The 23,658-nt window shown below is 44.6% G+C and overlaps 1 protein-coding gene across 1 annotated transcript in view; it reads right to left on the reverse strand.

Annotated features, from left to right (window-relative positions):
- Window positions 1-23,658, reverse strand: part of LOC138515386 (coagulation factor XI-like) — a 299,654-nt gene that overhangs the window by 257,153 nt on the left and 18,843 nt on the right. The window contains exons 3-4 of the mRNA XM_069630247.1: window positions 22,252-22,361; window positions 18,198-18,360 (exon numbers count right to left, since the gene is read on the reverse strand). Coding sequence (XP_069486348.1) covers window positions 18,198-18,360; window positions 22,252-22,361 — 273 coding nt within the window. The remainder of the gene's footprint in view (window positions 1-18,197; window positions 18,361-22,251; window positions 22,362-23,658) is intronic.

Below are 23,658 nucleotides of genomic sequence, written 5' to 3' on the forward strand. Positions count from 1 at the left end.
CTGTCGGAATCCCGGAATTCTTCATTTACTGGCGAACGCTTAACATGCATTGCGTTGCAACCTTGTTCGCTTCAGCAATCATTGGGTAAGATGCTAGTGCTAGTTACTCTCTTTGCATGCCTTTTCCCTTCACCCCTTTTCCTTAGACCCGACCAGCCTTTTGTACCTTTCCCGCCTTCTAATCCCTTCCTCCTGGATTCCTGCCTCCAGAATCTGTTCTCTGCTGCTGCAATCTCCCCCACTCTTGTACTGATTCTCGCCCACCCACCTATTTTGCCTCTCATTCTCCTTTCGCTTGGAATCTCTCTGTATTCTGTATTCCCTGGATCCCGCGACTTCATCCTCCATCAGCCTCATTCATTACAAGCAAACTGAATGTCCCGGTCTCTACACTTCGCTTTAAATAGGGGTTCCTGCCAGTCCGCCACAGTGTCGCACCAGTGGTCATTTACAGGAGGCCACTGTGGCGTCAGGCGAGGATAGGCCCTATCTCTTCCAGGAGCAGCTCCGAGATAAGACCAGGACTAAGACAAAGAAAGGAAAGGCCAGAACGTTCCAGAAGGATTCTGATTTCTCAGACTCAGGTGAGAGTCTGCAACGCCAAAAAGACCAACCATCAGCCCCGTAACAGCTTTAGCACTATTAGATTGCGGTGCCGCTGGAATGTTTATGGACGGTGCATGGGCTAAGGAACATAGCATATCGTTGGAAAGAAAGACGGAAATTCAAACAATAGAATGAGTGGTTGGTCGACCACTATGCTCAAGCCCAGTCACTCAACAAGCCATTCCGCTTATGATGAACATTCACCAACACAAGGACAAACTTACCTTTGATATAATCTGAGCTGCACATTTCCGTCTAATTTTAGGGATCCCGTGGCTGAGATACCATAACCCTCAAATAAATTGGATGGACTACACTGTGCAACTAACATCATCCATATGCATAACCCATTCTTATGGAATGAAAGATTTAGCAGAGACACATCTTGCCTCGGTTCTTGGTCCAGCCCTTCCTTATCCTCTTATACATGAGGTCAGCATCATTCTGTCGAGTATCAAGAATATGAAGGCATGTTCAAGGACAAGTTACCTCGTCAACTTCCACCACATCATTCGGAAGATTGCGCTATCAACAACAAACCCAATGCTGTGGCTCCTTTTGGAAGGATTTATTCCCCATTAGTTCGGGAAAATGAAGCTTTACGCAAATACCTGGATGACAATTTAGCCAATGGTCTTATCCGGGAATTAAAGTCCCCGGCAGGAGCATCGCTTTTTTTATCCCAAAGAAAGATAGTAGAGAACTTAGACCATGCATTGAATACAGGGGTCTTAACCAGATAACCGAAAAGGATCGTTATCCCATGCCACTTATCAATGATATCATCGAAGAAGTACAATCAGCAGAAGTATTTATCAAACTCGACCTACGAGAGGAATATCATCTACTCTGCATTAAAGAAGGAGCCAGTGTAAGACGGCTTTTTGCAGACCATTTGATCATTTTGAATATCCGGTCATGCTCTTTGGTTTGGTCACACTCCCGCTATCCTTCAGAGAATCGTGGAGATGCTTTTTTCTAACATTCTCTTTCATATGTCATTGTCTATTTGGACGACATTCTGTTTTTTTTCACCTTCCATTTTTACTCACCGGATTCATATCACTGAAGCATTGGACAGACTTTCTAGGAACTATCTTTTCACTAAACCAAACAAATGCTTATTTGAAGCTCGGTCTGTACCATACCTCAGATTCATTCTCTCCAACAAGGACATAGAAATGGATCCATGAAAGACTTCGGCCATACAAGGGTGGCCTGTTCCGACCTCAGTAAAGGAAATACAAGGCTTTCTAGGAGAAGCCAACTTCTACAGGAGGTTCATTGAACTATTTCTGATACCGTCCTTCCCATCACTAAGCTCCTTAAGAAGGATATACAGTTTTACTACAATGAAGTGGCTAGTCGTGCCTTTGAAACACTCAAGAAAGCCTTTTGTATGGCTCCCATTCTTAGTCAATCCGATCAAACCAATATATTTATTATTGAGACCGATGCGTCTTTTGATGCTTTAGGAGCAGTTCTTAAACAACTGGGAGACGATGATCTAGAACAGCCAGTAGCCCTTTTCTCTTGCACTTTAGGTCCCAGCAAGCAGAATTATTCTGTGATAGATAAGGAACTGATGGCCGTCCGAGAAGTCTGCACAGAATGGCGTCACCTCTTGTTGGGGTCAGTGCATGAATTTGAAGTCCGCAGTGATCATACGAATTTACAGATCTTACAACAAATGGAATGCCACAATAGCAGACAGGCTTGATGGGCTTATTTCTTTTCTGAATTGGGGTTCAAGATCACCTACATCCCAGGAAGTCAAAACATCATTGCTGATGCTCTTTGAAGAAAAGGAGAAGAAAGAAAGGAGCAACTCCTTTCGGATGAAAAGATTTTGGGCGAAAAGACTTTCATCTGTACGGTCTCCCCTTTTCTTGGTCAAATCAAGAAAGCCTAATCGACTCCAGAATATCAAGTGACTCTACAGGAAGACACTGATGTATCTCTTCAAGATGGATTATATTATCATCTGGACCGTCTGGTTGTTCCTACCTCCTCTCTGCAGATTAAAGTTATGTCCTGCGGTCATGACAATCTCACGGCAGGAGACAGGTGAGTCTCATCCACTTTTGATCTCATTTCTTGTACGTTGCAGTGGTCAGCTATGAAACAAGATGCAAGAAGATATGTTGAATCCGGTTCCTGTCAAGTGTGTGCTAGAAGCAAATATATGACTTCAAACCAATCCTAAAATTGGAACAAGCACACTTGTGTCTAGGGCCTTGGACCCACATCTCTTCAGATTTCATAGTGGATCTTCGCCCATCTAACGGATACACAACCATCATGGCTACCATAGATGCTACCAGGAAGAAGGCCCACTTTACTCCATTACCAGGGGTTCCATCCTCTCCCAACATGGCATCAGCCTTTCTTAGAAACATATGCTGTCTACATGGTTTATTGTGGAAAAGTCTTTGCGAATTGCTGGACATAAAAAGAGCTCTGTCCTCCGGACACCACCCCCAAACTAATGGACAGATGGAACCTCTAAATCATACTTTAGAACAATACTTGCGCTGTTATACCACTGGTGCCCACGATTCTTGGTCAGATCTACTTCCTATAGCAGAATGCTACTAAAACAACGCAATGCATACAGCTACAACCATGAGTCCATTCTTTTGTCATTCGAGTTTCATCCAAAGACACTTCCAGATACTGCCTGTCCACCTTCCAATATTTCAATATTCCAGCTCTCAACGATTTCTTGAATAAGATACAAGACAACCACAAGACAGCTTATCAACAAATATGTCTATCCAATGGGCAGAACAAGAAATACGAAGACAGACATAGAAGGAAATCCCTACCTGTAACATCTGAGATAAGGTGTGGCTGACCACCAAATAACTTCCCAAATGGATACATCCCTCTAGGATTTCTCCACAGTATGTAGGACCTTTTGTCATCTCCACTAAGATCAGTCCAGTGGCCTTTAAACTTAAATTTCCCTTTTTATGGAAACAAATTCATCCAGTATTTCACTTTTCTCTCTTAAAGGAACGCCGACCTGACATTTTTCACCGCTCCACCAGAACGGAAGGTCAGAATCCTCCAAGTTCTGAACCAGAAGAATATGAGATAGCAAAGATTTGTGATTCCAGATTCTAAAGAGGGTTTCACCAGTATTTAATCCACTGGAAAGGGTACTCCATGCAAGAACTCACATGGGAACCAGTAATCTCATCTCCATGCGCCTATTCCTCATTCCCAATTCCACAGACAATTTCCATGGAAACCTGGACCCAAAAAGGAGGCAGTGGCATCTATGGCGCAGAGGGCACAGAATGCTCCATTCCATACAGAGGATTAGAAGTACGAGCATTCCGTCACGTACCTATTCAAGCAACAGCAACTGTTTAGCCTATAACCAAGATAGCCGTGGGACTATCGGAGTTCCTCATACCGGCAAGCGCTCAACGCGCATTGTATGGCAACCCTGTTCAATCTGGCAGTCATTGGGTAAGATGCTAGTGCTAGTTACTCTCTTTGCATGCCTTTGCCCTTCACCCCTTGTCCTGACACCCGACCTGCATTTTGTACCTCTCCCGCCTTCTAGTCCCTTCCTCCTAGATCCCTGCCTTCAGAATCCATTCCCTGCTGCTGCAATCTCCCCCACTCTTGTACTGCTTCTCGGCCCCCACCCCCTATTTTGCCTCTCATTCTCCTTTTGCTTGGAATCTCTCTGTATACTGTATTCCCTGGATCTCTGGACTTCATCCTCCATCAGTCTCATTCATTCCGAGCAAACTGAACCGCCTGTTCTCTCCACTCTGCTGATAGAGGGTTTTTGTGCCTTTGGGCTTTTCCATCTAAACTTTGGGCATGTTCTGCCAGGCCGCTGCAGTGTCCATCCAGTGGTCACCTATGGGAGGTCACTGTGGCATCAGGCGAGGATAGGCCCTATATCTTCCAGCAGAGGTTACGAGATAAGACCAAGACTAAGACAAAGAAAGGAAAGGCCAGAACATCCCAGGATTCCGATTCCTCAGACTGAGGTGAGACTACCCAAACAATGGGCCACCTGGTAGAGGCCAGTCCATGTGGCCTAGGTGCTGTCCTCATGCACAGATACAAGAATAAACAAAACCAATGTGCCCTTGACCCACTGAGCAGCACTCCAAATAGAGGCCCTATCAGTCCATTGGGGCATGAAACATTTCCAACTCTACACTAATGGACATGCTTTCAAGATCATAATGGACAACAAGCTGCTGCTCCCTATGCTTCAAGTTTCAGCCCAAAGGCCACTGTGACGAATCACAGGTATTTGTCCCTTCTCCTCAAGGGGGAGACAAGGCTAGGGAGGTGAGCTTGCTCTGCAAGACCCTCCGTAGGGGTTGAAGCAAGTGGGACCTCATCAGGAGAGACTCCCTCTTTGGGGACAAGGGCTCCCGTTCCTGTAAGGACCTCCCTAAGTCAACTACCATATCCGCATATATTGGACTATCTTCTATGAAACGTAGTGTGGCAAATTTATGTTTGGCTGAAAACAATGTGAAAAGAAACATATGTGGAACAAGAAAGGAAGATGTCTCTTTTACCAGAGATGTGTATTTAATTGGGATGTGTCAGTGCAGAAGGAGAGAAGGAGACAACTAGGAGCAGGGGAATCCCCTGAAATCATCATGCCGTGTGAAGGTGGAGTGAAGACAGGTCGCAGAGCCAGCGACTTTTGAAGTGCCAGCACATTGGGAGAAAAGGAAGCGGTATGAGAAGGAATAGCTGAAAGATATACCTGGTAGTGATGTGACCTCGCTTGCAAGAGTGGTCTGCAGGACACCTGAGGAACAGAACAAAGACTACCGAGATGGGAAGCCTAAACCCATTCTGAATGCCAGCACCTGGAGAAGGTAGGCACCCAGCGAGGAACCAAGAACGGAAACCCGAGCAACGAGAAGAGCGAGAAGCAGTACCTGAGCGAGAGCCAAGCCCTGCAAACTTTCCTCGCAGGACGAGAGATACCAGAGAAATCAGGAATAGTGGGAGGGCACCAGGGAATCATTATATGCGTGAAGAAACACGTCCCAGTCCTAAGGACGAGAGCGAAAATATAAAATTCAATGACTGGAACTGTAAAAACCAGAGAAAGCAAATAACAAAGAGCCCGGCCTGGGTAGACCGGTGTCACTTCAAGAGAGACTCTTGTCCGTGTCCTGTGGACGAGATAGCAATGAAGAAAGCAGTTTCTAAGGGAAGTGAGCAATATATAAAAGGGGGATTTAACCAACTCAGGTACGGTGCCAACAGAGACAGGGAACTAAAACCATGTGAGGAAGGGCAACCACCCCATATTTGCAGATTTGAAGGCTGGAGAAAGTACAACCCAAAAACACAGAAAGAGAAAGGCGAGATGAAGCTCGCCAGTGCGCAAGATAAAAGAGCAGGCAGCCTCAGAGAGAGAATCCTAAAAGGGAATCAAGGCAAGCATAATTTAGGAAAATATGAACAAACTCTTGACTGATGTAAATAATTGTTGCCTATTTTGTTGATGCGATTTCTACCTAATGATCTTATGATCGAATAAAGGTTTACAACAACATTTATTATTATGTTTATTGTTATGTTTATAATCAAAATCTACCCTCCAGCACATCAAGCCAGGAGAAAGCCCTCTTGGCAATAGATTCCAGCCCATATGGTACCAAGGTGCAAAAACATTGCCTGTACAAAGCAAGAATCCCCTGAAAGTGGAAGCCAGATGCAGCTCTCATGCATTTATCCATCATGTTCAGCCTGTTAGTTGCCTCCCGTTTCCTCAATCAATCAGCTCTCCATAGTCAGCCCTAGTAGTGAATTCTAGCCCCAGGTATTTATAACTATGGCTTGCTCAATGGTATTCCTGTTAATAATCAGGGTTGGGGCTAAGGTTAGGGTTAGGGTTAGGGTTAGGGTTGGGGTTAGGGCTAAGGTTAGGGTTAGGGTTAGGGTTAGGGTTAGGGTTGGGGTTGGGGTTGGGGTTGGGGTTAGGGTTAGGGTTAGGGTTGGGGTTGGGGTTGGGGTTAGGGTTAGGGTTAGGGTTGGGGCTAAGGTACGCTTATGTGAAAATTGCATGACCTTGTTCTTCTCCTAATTCAGAATGAGGTCATGCTCTTTAGCGAACCTTTGAAGTGCTTCCATAGATCGTTTAAGTCCTGAAAACGTGTGATCGAACAAGATCAAGTCGTCTGCATAAAAAAAGCGATAGACCTTACACTCAATATCTTCAGAGGGCAGTTATTAATCAGTTCAAGGACCCCCAGTAGTTCTGCCCGATAAATGTTAAATAGCAACGGGGCGAGCGAGCACCCCTGTTTAAACCCAAGGTTTGTTGTGATTGGCGCGGACACCAAGCCTCTATTATCCTATCAAATTTAGACCAAGGTGTTCTCATGTAATCCCATAACTGCCAATAACAGATCCCACGGGCAGCCCAAACGATTCATTTTAGCCCACAGCTTAATCCTATTTACGATATCAAAGGCTGCCCAGAAATCTATCATGGCAACATAAAGGCCAGGTTGATCCTTAGACTTTGCCTTTATGGTCAGGTAATCTTGCAGCCACAAACTATGGGCGGTTCCTGATCCTGCTCATAAGCCCAGTTGAAACTTGCTAAGCAGACCTATAGAATTCACCCATTTTTCCAGTTGTATCTTACATGGCCAAAAGTCTAAAGTTCACTGGGCTTGGCCTAGGCTGTTTCTTGTGTATTGATACAAGGATGGAATGGCACCAGGACTTAGAAACCACACCCTCAGCGGTTACCTTACTCAGCAGACAGTGTATGAGCTCCCCGCAGAATGATGTATTATTTTTTATTATTACATTAGGGAGCCCATTAGGGCCCGGTGCTCTAGAATCTTTTAAGACCCCTATTTTTAGCATGATCCAAGCTGAACCGAAGCACAGGCTATATTAAGTTTCCCATAGGGGAAGCCGGGTCATAATAGGAGGTAGTAATATGCCGCGACCACTCCTGCTAACCAATAGCACAGATCTCGTAAGTTGCTACTTTGGAGTTAAAGGTACTCAACAGTTACCAGAGTTTTTGGGATTCCTTAGTCTTTGTAACTGAGACCAAATACTGCCATAGGGAATTTCTGTCAGAAGAGACTCAATTCCTCAACCACCTACGGTATCTTTTTTTTGCTAATAGTTTTGCGATCAATATCCCCCCCAACTCTACTACCGTTCTTCATGATCTCAACTAGTTCCTGCCTTAAGGCCTTTTATACCTTGCAAATAGCTTTATTGAATCAATTCTACTTGGTGAAGTGGTTGAGCACTGTGCAGTGGCCTTTTTGCACCGTCCACTTAGAGGTGCAATCTTTAATCAGGTCCTCTATCTTATAAGCTGGTAGGTGTACCACCTCCACCAGCAGATTTTTCATCTTGTCCGCAAAAGAAGGTGCCAGCGCTCTTAATACTTCTATCAGACCAGCGTATCCTACTACCCGCAGTCTCCCTATCAAGTTCTCCAACACACCCTGTTTGTCAAATGCCAGGGTTGCAAAAAACATATAGGGTGAGAGTGGCATGGTCACTATAGAATGTGTCAGTGACTTCAAGTTTTCTAAAGGCAGGTAAGGCTACAGTATTACAGAAAAAGTAATCCAGAGCCGATATGTTGGTCCCAGATTTACAAGTAATTTTCCCGGGGATGTCTCCCACTGTTCTTCCATTTAACAAATAACAATCCCACTCAAGCATAGTATCAACCCATGAGTTACCTTTAACAAGGCTTTTTGCAGGCACATTACACCTGGGCTTACGCTCCATGAAATCTGTTTTCTGTATTTCATTATGGCACTGACAACAAGCATTGAGGATTCCCAACACATATCTGATCATGTTAATTAGTGTTTGTGATGTCACCAATCACTCCCAAGACAGTATCCAAGATATCATCTGTTTTTGCGAAGCCTGGATTATCGCAGACGTTGATGTTTATACCGTCACCAGAATTGTTGAAACTCACTCTGATGGCTAATACATCAGATTGTTCAGCTCTAGTTATAATTCTTATTGCATTTAGATGGTTTCTAACTCCAGTTATGAGACCCCCGTATATATAATATTTGGAAAATTTGGTAACCATCAATTAACAACTCGGTAAGAAGCCAAACCTCCTGTAGCAGAAAGACATCCCTCTGCAGTAGACATTTTATTGACCCTCCAGACTCCAACATATGTGTAATCCTTGAGTATTCCAAGAAGTAACAGCCAAATCTCAATTTCCACCTGTTAGAGTATTACCATTTAGCACAAGCCAATTCAAGAGCCCTAAGATGTTTTTTGCAATGTATTATCAGAGTTGGCGCTCAGACCCTTGCTGCTAATAGATTTTATTTTATCCTTGATCATATTCAGATCTCTGTGTTGCCTCAGGTAAGACAAATGGACATCCTCCACAACATTGAGGTCATACCAAAGGTCTGCATATCAGTCTTTATATGATCTGATCAACGGTGCTGTCGCACTCGTACAACAATGTATCTTGCTAAAAACTGGTGTTTAGGATCGTTGATTTGTTCAATAAAGTAAAAGTCCCTGGTGTCCAAAATTCTTAGTGGCAGGACTTTCCGAATCAGGGCTACGAAATCTGCTTGATTAATATGGGGATTACTTTGAGACTTTCCTTGTTTTTCTTTCTTAATAGTGATTGTTCGAGGGGGTTCCTTCAAAACCGTCTCTAATGTGACATCTGAAACTAAATTATCACCATATTTATGTCTATCAGGTGACAAGACTACTTTGACAGCGGGCCTATTCAGTTGCAATTGTACCGCGCAGTTATTGGCGTTTATGGGTGCGGGGTGGATAGGGGAAGCGCGATACTACCATTCTGCCCCCTCTCTTCGTTTGAGATGGAATAACATCTATCGTTTAGCACCCAGCTAGTTAGCGTGTCCTTTGGCCTAACTACCTTCTTTCTTCTACCATTTACTTTTTTTTTTTACTTTGTTGCGATCTGACTCTGCTTCAGGTGGAACCTTTGTGCCTTTGTACCTTTTTAAGGGTTCCAATTCCCTGTTATTTACAGCAATTTTCCAGTTTTGTCTCATATTTTTCCTGCGTTGCTTTCGGGTGGATCACTAAGTATCTCAACCGTCTCGTCTACTACTGAAGCAGCGATATCAGCATCTATAACGCTGGCCTCCTCTGCAGCCACCGCCCCATATTGTGGGTTGGGGTTTTCAGAGGTGTACGAGGCTGCAGCAGCGATACGTGCGTCCAGTTCTTTATCGTCGTCCAATTTTGGAATAATGTTGCTGGTCAATACGGATACCTCCTCCAGGATCTTGCGACACATTTTCAGTACCACCTTCATGGCAAATTGCAGGACCGATAGTTGGGCTTGGGTCTCGCTTTGCTGCCCTGATTCTTCTGTGGTAGAGCTAGCTGTCGTGACCCCATCTTCTAGGGGGTTCATGTTAGGAGAGGCAGACAGCCTATTCCCTTTACAAAATTCTTTATTATGTTTGTGGTCTAAACTCTGAGGGGCATTTCCAACACTAGTATTAAGTATGGGGGGTGGCTGAAGCTATATCTTTTGACACATTCTACACTGTAGATTGTTGCTGCATTATAGTCTCAGGTGCTAGTGAGTCTCGCAAAGAAAAGCACAAGGCCAGCAAGGAGTGGTTGTTATCAATTGCTGAGAAAGAAACACCAAAGTGTGTGATATTATTGTTGTTTTCCTGAACAGGTAACAGGTTACCAGCCAAACAGTCATTTGCTGCCTGAACAATTAGAGGTTTAGTATTGGGGGGCCGGTTCCGATGTAAAGTAGAAGTCGATAGGGCCGGCCCCACACATACTCTGTGGTGCTTATCACAAGGAGAGCTTGTGATACGTGATTTAATGACATTTCCGCTGTTTCCCTTCGCTCGTTCACGTGCACCGGATCCCACCTGCGTTTTGGTATGGGGTGCATTTTTTCTCATTTTGGGGCACCTGCGCAGACTGTGCCCAACTCGCCTCCAACTCTGCTGAGCTCAGCTTTAGATGGGGCTTTGTAACACAGCAAAGTCTCCTCCTCCAGCACGGCAATAGAGAACAAGAAAAGACTGCGCAGCCTGTGCCCAACTCGCCTCCTATATGTGATAACAAGAGTGTGAGAACCTACTGGAAGGAAAAGTACTCCAAAGATACGGCCACAGAAAGCACGAGACCCAAGAGTTATTTTTAAGAACTACAAGAGTTGATAAGAGAGACTATCAATGGCGATCATGCTAAGAATTATATGAGCCAAAAAGAAACCTGCATATAAAAACACTCATAGCTGGAATGGACTGAAGACAATCGCCGTCTTCAGTCCATTCAGCTACGATTGCTAACGCCCACGTATACTGAGGATCCCAGCTGCAGTTTAGAAGTCGCATCAAAATGTGTTTGTTATTAGAGTTAGTTGTGTTTGGTCTGCACCACCATTAGGTTTTCGAATTGAACACACTTCGTGTTTCAAGTGTTGCTCAGGGATTTTTGTATGTTTGAATTTTCTTGCCCTGAAGAGGACCACATCTGGTTGAAACACGTGTTGGCTGAACGTTTTGTAACCTTGTGTAGTAATACATTGAAAGGATTGTGTAACAGGCAACATATTTTTTAGGGTATCCATATTTGATTCATATGTTTATACTGTCTTTGGATGAGTGTAATACATAGAGTGAGCGCTGGTTGAAAGAGACTAAAACCCCAGTCTGTTTCACTTATTTGTGAGACTTTGGGAGAGGGTCACCATTGGTCTCTACCCCGCAGCTCCTTTCATGGCTATTTGAAAGTTGTTAGTTAGCTCGAACCTGTGAACGGCCCTTCTTTGTCTGTGTTTAGTCCCCATTAATAATAACTGAGTGGAAACAGCAATGCCACGTGCATCAAGTGCCAAGCTACAGGAACGGAACCGGTGGCACACATCTCCCAAAGGCTCTTCGGACTGGGCTCGGCCGTGGAAAAGGTGAGTGTGGATTTCTGTGCATTGTTCAATGGAAGATACCTACTTTACACATTGATCACTGATGATTTCTTGAGAAACCCAGGAGTATAAATCACCCTATCTATGTCTGCAGATGCATGTTAAGAAAGCTAGATGAGATAATCTGCACCCAAGGAATTCCTTGAAAGCTGACCATGGCAGCTGTCCACCAGTTGCAGGGAAGATTTTCACAACTACACCTAGCTCTCGGGATCCAGCAGGTTGTAATCACGGCATGCTGGACCCAAATAAATGATTAAGAAAAATTCTTCTCGTCCATCCTAAACAAAGTTATCTGAATAACCTCATAATGACAAGTTCATCTGCACATGGAAATCTACCGATTCCTGCAAAGCTGCCAAACTACACCCCAAACTTCCAGCAGGTGCTATCCTGTCTCCCTGCTGACAGGCCACACAGTAACCATTCCTGCAATCTTTGTGGATTCTCAAAGACATGGACAAAGAGCAGGTGGCAGCGTGTTGCTGTGTTAAGACAGATTGCATGATCATCAGCGGTGAGTGAGGAGGAAGCAGGAAATTGAGGCATGAACCACTGTACTAGTCAAGAATTGGCACATCTGAGGGAAGCAAGTTTTCAATTGAAGCCAATCTCCTCACCTCAGCAAAGGCAAGGGAGCATGGTGACGGCATGAGACCAGAAGGACCAGTCACCACAAACACTGCCCACCTCAAATGACTGGGTGATGATGAAAGCATAGAAGCTGACCATCAGGACTCTGTGTCATATGACTGCCACCAGTGATGCCCAACCTAGGACAGAAGCTGAGCCGGGTTGAACTGTCTGTCACAGCTTGAGACAACATTAGGGAAGTACCGATGCAGTCACCATCATGAGCCAGCAAAGGTGATGGACTATGAGCTAAGCAGGTAGGCTGAAATACTCTCATATCCTCATCAGATCATTACAGGCAGAGAAGGAATCCCTGTTCACTGACATTGGCACCGCACTGCACCTCCAGCAGGGAGGAGGCACTCACACATACAGAAGCAGTGATGCACTTACATCACTGCTAAATAAATTAAGGGCTTATCACCCACACAATACTATAACCATGGCCAAGCAGCCAGCCACATTCTTTGGGACTGATTGCAAGTTAGGTGGTAGTGGTGAAATATCCAGTAGTTTAGAAAACCAGATGCCAACCTTCGGCTTCCATTACCAAAACCCTTGTTTTACTCCAGCCTTTAGATGGCGGTAACAACCTTCATGCAAAAGCATTACTGCTTGCAGTAATTACCACCTGCTGTGAGTACCACAAGCAGTAATAATGCATTGCCATTAGTCTGATGGACCACCAAAATAGGATATAACTTAAGGGTCCAAATGACTCAGAATCATGCAGAGCCTTACAATTTCTGGATGTTTACACCACACCTTAAAGGTATTACTCTTTAACAGTATTTCCGGAGGAGGAAATATGGCCAAACATGTAATCAAGTCCTTTGTCTGTGTCAGTCGCCATACCCATGAACAGCACAAGTCAATACAGGGTCTCCGGTTACCCTGTGCAACCTTCTCCCTTCCCCCCAGTTTTCCTATTTATTGTCATCCACATTGTGCTACTCTTGTTAATAAACCTAAATGCCAACCTTGTGCCAATGCCCAGCGAATGTCATTATGCACTCTTCATTTGCTTTGGGCAGCACCCACTTACATTACATTGCTGGTGTACACGTTATATTAAAAAAACATAAACTGAAGCCACGGATCTTCGGAGGGGCAGGAGCCCTGGAAGAATAAGCATCGCTGAGTAAATAGAGGGTAAGCAGATCCTCTGCTACTAGCCTGCACCAGAAGCCTAGTCATCATATTTGTGGCCACTCGATCCTCAGCTGCAGCCTCTTTTGCACTTGAGCCACGACACGAGATTCTTTGGAAGCCATCACAAAATGGCCGACGCTCCACATAGCATCCCGGTTGCCTAGCAACTAGGCCAGACATCAGCTGACCATGATTGGTTCACGTGGCTACTTCCTGATGCCTACAGCACCAGAAGGGAGAGCCGGCATAACATCCTAAGGCACACATTACAAGGCACGATCCTGTCAGTACCTGTCTGTGCCAGCGGGGCCACGGGACATGCTTCTCGACTAAGGTAAGCACTTGTCCATGTGTATCCGATACATGAACGCTTACTGCACGGAAGTATCAACACAGAACAAGTGTGCCACCTCAATAAAGCGTTACACCCGTTCAACATAAACAGCCCACGTCCACTCTGGAACTTCCCCATTGCATCCCCTTACTCACCCACCACCCCCATCACGAAGCAAATATTGCTGAAAAAGTGCTTCACTGACTATTACCAATAACAGAGCACTACTCTCCTACGACCTATTAATATCTGAGACGATTGTATATCTACATTAATGCACTGTACACCTTGTTATATGCCTATATGTGCCAGCCTATAGCCAAATGTCTGAGTATTTTATCTGTAACAGGCCTCAATCCAACTTTGCCTATTCTCGCTTAAATTACTGACGGGCCAACACCGAAATTCTTTGTAATAGCCTATTGCCAGATACAGTGTGCCCTGTTTGAAATAGCCTATTGCCAGCTACTGTGTGCCAATCGAAATAGCCTACTGCCAGCTACTGTGTGCCATATTTGAAACAGCCTATTGCCAGCTACTCCGTGCCCTATTTGAAACAGCCTATTACCAGCTACTGTGTGCCCTGTTTGAAACAGCCTATTGCCAGTTACTGTGTGCCAATCAAAATAGCCTATTGCCAGATATTGTGTGCCCTATTTGAAATAGCCTATTGCCATATACTTTGTGCCCTATTTGAAACAGCCTATTGCCAGGTACTGTGTGCCCTATTTGATCCAGCCTATTGTCAGCTACTGTGTGCCAATCGAAATATCCTATTGACAGATATTGTGTGCCCTATTTGAAATAGCCTACTGCCAGCTACTTTGTGCCCTATTTGAAATAGCCTTTTGCCAGATAATGTGTGCCCTATTTGAAGCAGCCTATTGCCAGCTACTGTGTGCCAATCGAAATATCCCATTGCCAACTACTATTTGCATACTCCTATTGCCAGCTACTTTGTTGTTATCATACCTCAGCCTATACCGGACCAGCCTACCTTGATTTATATGCCCCCTTGCCTATGCTGAGCTAGACTGCATTTTTACCCCTCCCAATTATCTACTAGAATGTGCCTTAGTCTTACCATGCCACTAATTGGCTTAATTGTGTCCTTCTCTGAACACGCACCTTGTCCCATCCTGGACAGAAATAGTAGACTTCAAGCTAGATTACCCTGCCTTTACGAGCCCACAGGCTATAGTAACAAGGCCCTTAACACCCAACATAAATCCACCTTATGCTACCCTGAGCCACGCCCCAACCTAACCATACCTTGCGACAACACCATTCAACTTAAACTAATCCCAATAAAAATCCAGAATATGCCTAATGTAACCACATTATCTGGAGCCTTGATCAATGCCAGGTCTTTAGTGGCCCACGCCACTGAAATAGCTGACACCCTATCTTCTGATAACTGTGACGTCCTGGCAGTCACAGAATCCTGGCTGCACGAAGCAGCAGGTCCAGCACTCTCCCTAGCTATCCCTGAAAACTATCAATTAATTAGAATGGACAGACCTAACAGCAGAGGAGGCGGTCTGGCCTTTATAGCAAAAACCAACCTCGCTTTAAGACCACTAGCTCAACCTCGCCTCAAATCATGCGAACTGCTCATAGCCAAATTGCCCATCTCTAACTGCCACACTTTAACAATCTATCTAATATTTAGGCCACCTGGACTTACTGGGAACTTCGAGGAGGATGTATCTAGCCTCTTAGCCAACAATACGAAAGACTGCTCACAAATCCTATTACTAGGTGATCCTATTACTAGGTGATTAACTTAGGATTTAATGACCCTGACGACAAACCAGCCCAATCTATAGCCACTATGCTAGCCGAACATGGCCTGACCCAAAAAGTTCTCACCCCAACACACGACAAAGGAAGGACCCTGGACTGGGTTGCCACCTTGAACTGTGATACTACCATCACAAAAATTGCCCCTCAACAATGGACAAACCACTACCTTATCGACTTTGCATTAACTTTGAATAAACAGATCACCAAAGAGTAAATCATTGCACCACCCCTACCCACTAGAGCCAAAACAAAATCACACCAGACAATCTCCTACCACTGCTACTCCCTACTATCAATGCTCTTCCCAATAACTTGGATCCTGAGCTCCTTGTAGAAAGCTACAATAATGCCATGAAGAAAGCATTCGATACCATTGCTCCTCTAAAGCTACAAAAAAGCAAACAACAAGCACACCTCAATGCCTGGTTCACCCCTCACCTAAAAGAATTAAGAATGCAAAAAAGGAAACTAGAATCTCAGTGGCGACACACCTCGTCTGAAGAAAACAAACTGAAACTTAAACACTTTGCTAATAATCACAAAAAAGAAATCCTACTCACAAAAAAAAATCTTTTCAATGAAAGGATCTGCAATGCAAGTTTCAATACCAAGGAAGTATTTGCTATCCTAAGGGTGCTGGAATCCCCTGTACCTCCACCTGACAACATAGCCAAAGACAAACAATGGTGCACTAGCATCCAAGATGCTCCAGCTAATAAAATAAAAACACTCCCAACCAAAATTTCCTTAAAAAAAGCCTCTCTAACTCCCAACAAGACACCACTCCTCAATAGCCCTACTACTACGACTAACTCACCAGGCCCTGATCCATTTAAATTTGCCAAAATCTCCATTCAGGAAACTCAAAGGATTATCGCATCCCTAAAACCGTCCAACTGCAAGGGCGGCAGCTGCCCAGCCCTGCTCATTAAGGACGCTGCAAGGTACCTAGCCCCTTTCATAACCAAACTGATCAATGCATCCTTCTCCTCGAACACCATCCCAAGCAACCTAAAAGAGTCCTGGGTTCTACCCCTCCTCAAGAAGCAAACCCTAGACCCCGCTATTCCCACTAACTACAGACCCATCACCACAGTACCCTTCCTTCTCAAGATAATAGACAGAGTAGCATAACTACAAATCCAGCGCTATCTTGAATCTAACCAGCTCCTAGGTGCCCGCCAATCAGAATTCAGACCGCAGCACGGCACGGAGACAGCCTTAATTGATCTCAAAGTACAGATTGATGAGCTCAACGACAAGGGAAACACCGCCATGCTACTCTTCCTTGACCTGTCGGCGGCCTTTGATCTGGTGGATCACACAGTCCTGTGCGAACACCTGGCATCGGCCACCCACTTCTCAAGCGAGGCCTTAGCCTGGATCCAATCATTCTTGGACAACCGCACAATGAGAATTTTCTCCTCATTGGCATCAGCAGACCCTATCAAAATAGTTTGTGGTGTACCCCAAGGTTCTTGCGTCTCGCCAACTCTGTACAACATCTTTACCAAGCCCCTATTTGACAAATTGGACAGACTGGGTGTCACCTACACAAATTATGCAGATGACACTCAGATCCTCATTCCCCTTTTGGGCAATTTCGACTCCGATACGGCCTTGGTAAACAAAATATATCTCATCATTCAGGCATGGATGGCCTCGCATGGCCTCTGCCTGAATGATGACAAAACTGAAATCCTGCTCCTTGGATCCGATGCCATCCTAAAAATCTCAGCCCCAACTACTCTGCATTGAACATCGATGGCAACACTATTACAGTTGCCAAGGTAGTGAAAACATTAGGCTTTTACCTTGACTCTGCCTTGACATTGAAGAAACAAGTGAACTCCGTAGCATCCTCTGGTACCTACAGCTGTAAACTCATTAGGGCATGCAGAGCCTTCCTCACCCAAGCCAGCTGCGTCATCCTTGCCAACGCCCTAATACATTCCAAATTCGACTATTGCAATGCCTTGTACTTGGGAGCCAACAAATACATCATTGACAAAATTCAAACATACCCACTAGAGAACACATCTCCAACATAAGAAGAGAACATAAGTGGCTAACAATCAGTGACAGAATTTCACTTAAAACGGCCTCACTTACCTTCAAATGTCTCAACAACGCGGCCCCCCCTTACCTTGTAGCAAGAATAGTGAGAAGAAAATCGACCCGCCCTACTAGAACTGCCAACTCTTACTGCCTACAGATACCCAAATTCAGACTGAAGAAAACAGGTGGCAGCAGTTTCCCAGTTAAGGCAGCCCAGTATTGGAACACTCTACCACTTGACACTAGAACCGATCAATCCTACTATAGCTTCAGATGGAATATTCTCACATGGCTACACTCCAACGACTCCCAAGATTAAACTCTTTACAACCAACACCTGTAGATCGTACCCAACCTGACTGTATATATGTATATTGTAATAGATGTATAATGTAATAGATTTGCCGAGACAACTACCTGTAATGTTTCATATGTACCTTGTGCCTCACTTTGTAACCAAGTTTTTAAGTATCCATACTCTCTGCTATCCATGCGCCCAGCTTCCATCGGGTTTGGTGCGCCATACAAATCAATAAAAAAAAAAAACAAACAAACATAAACAATAACATTAACATTAAAAGAGGTTCTTTGGGTCATGGAAAATGTACTTGTTTCATGCTTTTTAATCTTTACCTATTTTTGGAATTACCGGTGACGTCCAGTTGTTGATAGGAAAAGAACTGGCAGTCAAAGGAAGTTGTACAGATATCCTGGCAGGCTGTTGCATTGTCTGCTGGGAGTGACTTTAAGTTATTTCCTGGGAAATTGATGTTAGGAAACAATTTTGGGAAACAACCTTGGAAAGAAAGAAAGAAAATACAGTTGTTTCACATACCATTGATATGAACCATGGAAAAATCTGGTCTTGCTCTAATTTCTTTCCTTTTGTCTGGATAAGTTTGAGTGAAATCCTAAAGATATCTTTCAGAGGGATCATGGGATGAAGACATTATTGGGGAAGGACATCAAGTGTCTGCTTGTGTACCTTCTACTGCTTACCAAAGGAGTGTGCGAAGGCTGTGTCCTGATCCCCCCCCACATTATTCCAGTTATGTTTCAGTGAGATCATGGCAGCCGTCATGAGCTACACATTAGATATACACAAGGATTCCACTGATAAAATCATCATCCAGCTTCGTTTTAGGTGATGTTGCTCCTCAGCCTTCATGCTTTGCAAATAAATTCAATGTGGAGCATGACCTGATAGTACATTTACCAAATTCACAACTCATAGTCCGGGGCCATACCTGTGTTTTCTAGATGCTCAGTTTAAGGATTTGGCAGGAAATATTTGAGATCGTGAATACTAGAGCCTATTTTGGACTGAGGTTTCTTCACCTCCTCACATGACATGTCAGATGGCTAAGGCAGCCGTACAGGAAGATTCGTTCACAGGAGATTTGGTCGAATCCAAATCCAACACATTTTTTGGACTGACTTTGGACTCAAACATTTGTGGGGGGTGGGGAAGGGTAATAGTTAAGGTGGAGGGGGAAGGGGAGTTCTGCAGGGCCTGGGTCATATATCTGCAGGCAAATGGATGAAAAGAAAAAACAAACATGTGATGGATTTGGATCGACTAAATATCCTCAATGAAATCCCATAGAAGCAAGGCAGCTGCCGGCTCATCTTGGGCTTCTTAGGGAGTGTCTTCCTTCAGTGTAGTGTTCTTCTATCCCCTGAAGATGTATCGGGCCCAAGGGCTAAATCTGGTACTTTTTGGTGCTGCATTTTGAGGGTGCGATAGAAGCATTTCTATTCAATCTTAGGAGGATTCACTTTGAAGCACTTTCTAAATGTCCCTATTTCCGCCTTTCATAAACTCCTCCACCATGAAGTTGTAGAATTGCCTATTTGTGTTTTAATATCATTGACCTTGCTCCACCGTTGGAGCCATTAATGGATTAAAGCAGCTAAACCTCTGGCCAGACAGGGCCATTTTATCATCTGTTGAGGCTTGCATGATTCGTAGGTTAGATCTATTTAGCCCTTTTTTTGGTAATGAGGGCTGATATTGCAATACCTACTGACACAGTTTTGTTATAAGATTTTGGCTTGACTCTGTCAAAGTCTCCTTCACTCGTTACCTGTCAATTATAGTGAAGGTGTCCCCAGAAACTTACCCCATGCAGCCTGGAGCGCAGTCTTCTTACCAAGTGCAGGTGTAACATGCCCCTGCTAAACAGGCTGATTTCATAGTGGGGGGGGGCACAGGGTCTTAATGTTGTGACGGCAGATCCTTAAAGCAGATCCTTAGAAGCAGCAAAGTGCCATAGGCTTTTCAGTGATAAAAGGGGTATTGGCCCAGTCATATACTGCTTAAAGATATGCCAAGTGCTGCTTTGCTTTCCATTTTTTATGGGTAATGTGGTGTCAAAATTCCAAATGCTCTTCCCCGTTATCACCTTGATTGATGAATTTATTACGTTTGTATATCACACACCAACACCTAGGGCCATTTGACGCTGGTCACTAAAAAAGCCAATAAAAGAAAGTGTCTTGACCAAGTGGCAAGGAATTCTGGACAGTGAACCCAAGAGATGGGGGAATCCCCCAAGTGATGGGAGATCCCTATGCGTGCAGAAGTGTGTTGGTGCGCCTCAGTGTGTGGACCTGCTACTATTAGTTGGTGTTAACAACTTAGTATCCAAAGGCTGCCGGGGTCACACATTTAAATGGTAGACATGCTGTCTGAAACATCTGCCACTGGACCACAGGAAGCCAGTGCAGTGATCTTCTCACAGAGAAGACAAGATATTTCGGGAGGAGGCCAACAGCAAATCAGACATGCTGCATTTTGAGCTTGCTTCAATTTGTGAGCTAGAAGATTTGCCTGTACTTCAGTTCTACCAATTGGTAGATTTAAAGCTGGCGGAATTGCCGACCACCATAACTCACCAAATCCTCAATGGGGGTATGACACCACTTGTCATCCAGCAGTAAATCTGCCGGACCAACTGTCAGTAACGGTGAGTACGTTTGGTGGTATTAATTGCTGTGGCAATGCTGCCAAACTGGTATAAGGTAAAAATGACTCTTCCTCTTATTGTACGTCAGTGAGTTAAGATGATGTCTATAGCGTTGACACACTCTAACATGCCTCTTCCCCACACTTCCTCTGCCTCCACTCAACCACTTCACGCATCATGGCCAAATCCTGAATGTAGCTGGCCGTACCACCTACATGCACTTACAAATGTTCAATGATCGTTGTCCTTAATCTATATATGTCCACTTATGTATTGTCCCCAGAGACTGTTGCATTTACTCCCCTCTGCAACCTGGTGGTCAGAATGTTACACAAACTCACCGCATTGTAAGAAGCCCACTGCTTCTGGTCAAATCTGATTCCCTATCTATTGTATGTTCTTTTGTGATCAAAGGAGCACTGGTCCTCCTGTGTATGAATAAATATAAAACTTTAAAAAGCCAGACATCAAACTAAAACCACAACAGGGCACAAAGCAAAATGTTACATTTGTTGTAAGTATTCCTTGGGTGCTATGTTCCCCTCACTAGACTCTCGCAGGAAGAGCTCCCTTGAATTTAGATCCTTTGCACAAGTGATATTTGCAGGGCTACAGGTCTGGCGCGGCCATTGTAATTCCTAGTAAGTGGCAGATTTAAAGCTGGCTGAATTGCTGACCACCACAAATCTGCCAAATCGCCAATCGACCACTTTAACCGAAAGGGATTTGAGGATATAGGAGGTCTGACATTTCTTGGTATTTGAGGTTCGCTGTTTTCAGATTTTCGACCAATCACCAGCAGGCAGCAATGGGATATGATATGCAATAACATATCAAAGACCAGGAACATTTGACATCATTTGCATTAGTTGTATAATTGGGGATGAGGTAGGAGTCCGACATCCCAAACATCCATTATTGGAGAAAATGCAAAAAAGTCAATCAGACCTGGAACCAAACAAGTATTGGTGAATTTTGAGTAACTAAAGTTTATCATCGGGCCACATTATACGTTTGGTGGTATCCCGCCTGTAAATACCACCAAACAATTACTGGCCAACTCCTAATGCGGCCCCATGTACTCTTGAGGGACACAATTAATGCTGGTAAGATTCAGTGGGCCTCATTACGGGTTCGGCAGTAACCGTGCCGGTGCTATCGGCGGGTTGCCGCCGGACCCGTAAATATTTCCGGCGTCTGGCTTCCCTGTGCCACCGGGAGATTAGAACCCCAGTGTCCCGGAAAGTCAGGCATCGTTAAATTATAAGTCCCCATTCCAATAGAGTGCATTAGGACTCTATGGAAATTGGGACACAGAACGGTGCCGGTGCTTCTGTGACCGGTCTGCCTACCATGGCCGCTGTACCCGGCAGGGTCAGACCTGTCGGGCACGGCGGCTACGGCAGGCAGACCTGCAATATGTCGGTCCAGAAACAACAGTGCCGGTCAGTTTAGCCGCACCCTTGTTTCCGGCCCGGCAGGGTCATAATGAGGCCCAGTGACTTTCTATGCTGTTGCACTCAGACACAAAATGCTGATATGCCAGAAAGCAGTAGCAGGGCTATTATTGCTTCATAATTCAAGCAGTATTTTTTTTCATACTAGCCCTTATTTCTAGTGCACTGGTTAGAGATGGTTCTAGACATTAATTGTCAAATGACAGAATAAACACCCCTGCCTCATGTCATATGTGCCTGTCATGTCCAGTGGATACCTACGGTTTAAGTTGCCATCATCCTTTGCTAAGGCATATCCTGAAATAGCGCCTTGAAGTGGCACAGGGCTTCCGGGATTCCTGGCAGCATTGTACTTCAATGAGCAGAAAAACCTGTGACATGGAGGTAGAACAGAATAGATTCGGAGGTTAGATGCTGTATGCAATGGAACTGAAAAGACACACTAAAAGATGAGAACAGATTCAATGACAGAACCTGATTGCAGAACCCGATGCAGAATAAATGGAGAAAATGTTGCATGAAAAAAACTAAAAACAACTCACAGTTAAAACAAAATACAAAATATACTGCATACATGGCTTAAACATGTATATTTTGCACGCAACAAACCTTAAACGCATATTAGATGTATATTAAACGTTAAACAAAGGGTTTTATTCTAGCTGGGCAGCTGTGTTAAGGTCCTCCTCTTCTAGGACTGGTTTCAGCAAGGAAAGCCTCATATCCTTCTTGGTGGCCTTGGAGCTTCACCCAAGGGGAGTCGTAAAAGGTAGGGGGCCCATGCCACAGCAAGTGCAAGCAAATCCCACATCCAGGGCCACAGGAGATGACGATCAATTCTTGAAAATACCTCTGTCCTTCCCCCAAGGGGAGTCTTAAAGGTAGGGGGCCCATGCCACAGCAAGTGCAAGCATGTCCCACATCCAGGGCCACAGGAGATGACGATCAATTCTTGAAAATACCTCTGTCCTTCCCCCAAGGGGAGTCTTAAAGGTAGGGGGCCCATGCCACAGCAAGTGCAAGCCTGTCCCACATCCAGGGCCACAGGAGATGGAGATCAATTCTTGAAAATACCTCTGTCCTTCCCCCAAGGGGAGTCTTAAAGGTAGGGGGCCCATGCCACAGCAAGTGCAAGCATGTCCCACATCCAGGGCCACAGGAGATGACGATCAATTCTTGAAAATAGCTCTGTCCTTCCATTTTATATTTGAACATATGCTGAGGGCCAATCGTAACAGTGAATAGGAGACCTGATACATGACCAGGCTGCATCCTACGACATTGAAACTGCATGTATGTGGGTTCAACTAAGTCATGGGCTAGGAAGGAACCAGACGATCAGGCATGTCTAACATACAACTGGACGACAAAAACAAGCCACAGAAAAACAATTGACTGGCTTCACTGTACTCTTTGACATATGCCAACAGGCACGCGTATGTGCTGTGCTTGTGGGTCTCAAATTTCCTTCATGCCTCTTTGCATGATGAAATGGGTGACACTTCGCAGACACGCTGCAGTACCTCTGCTTTTCAACCAGCATTATATTGGGCAGCCCAAGAGCTAAACACTTTTCTTGGGAATGTTCTCTAATTAGAGCCCCTTCCCCATCTCGTAGTTGTCTTAAGGATCAGGCTTTGGTAACCAGAAAAGCAAGGAGACAGTATT

Source organism: Ambystoma mexicanum, chromosome 6q (assembly GCF_040938575.1).
Source record: "Ambystoma mexicanum isolate Mex_15411 chromosome 6q, UKY_AmexF1_1, whole genome shotgun sequence".
Lineage (NCBI taxonomy): Eukaryota > Metazoa > Chordata > Amphibia > Caudata > Ambystomatidae > Ambystoma > Ambystoma mexicanum.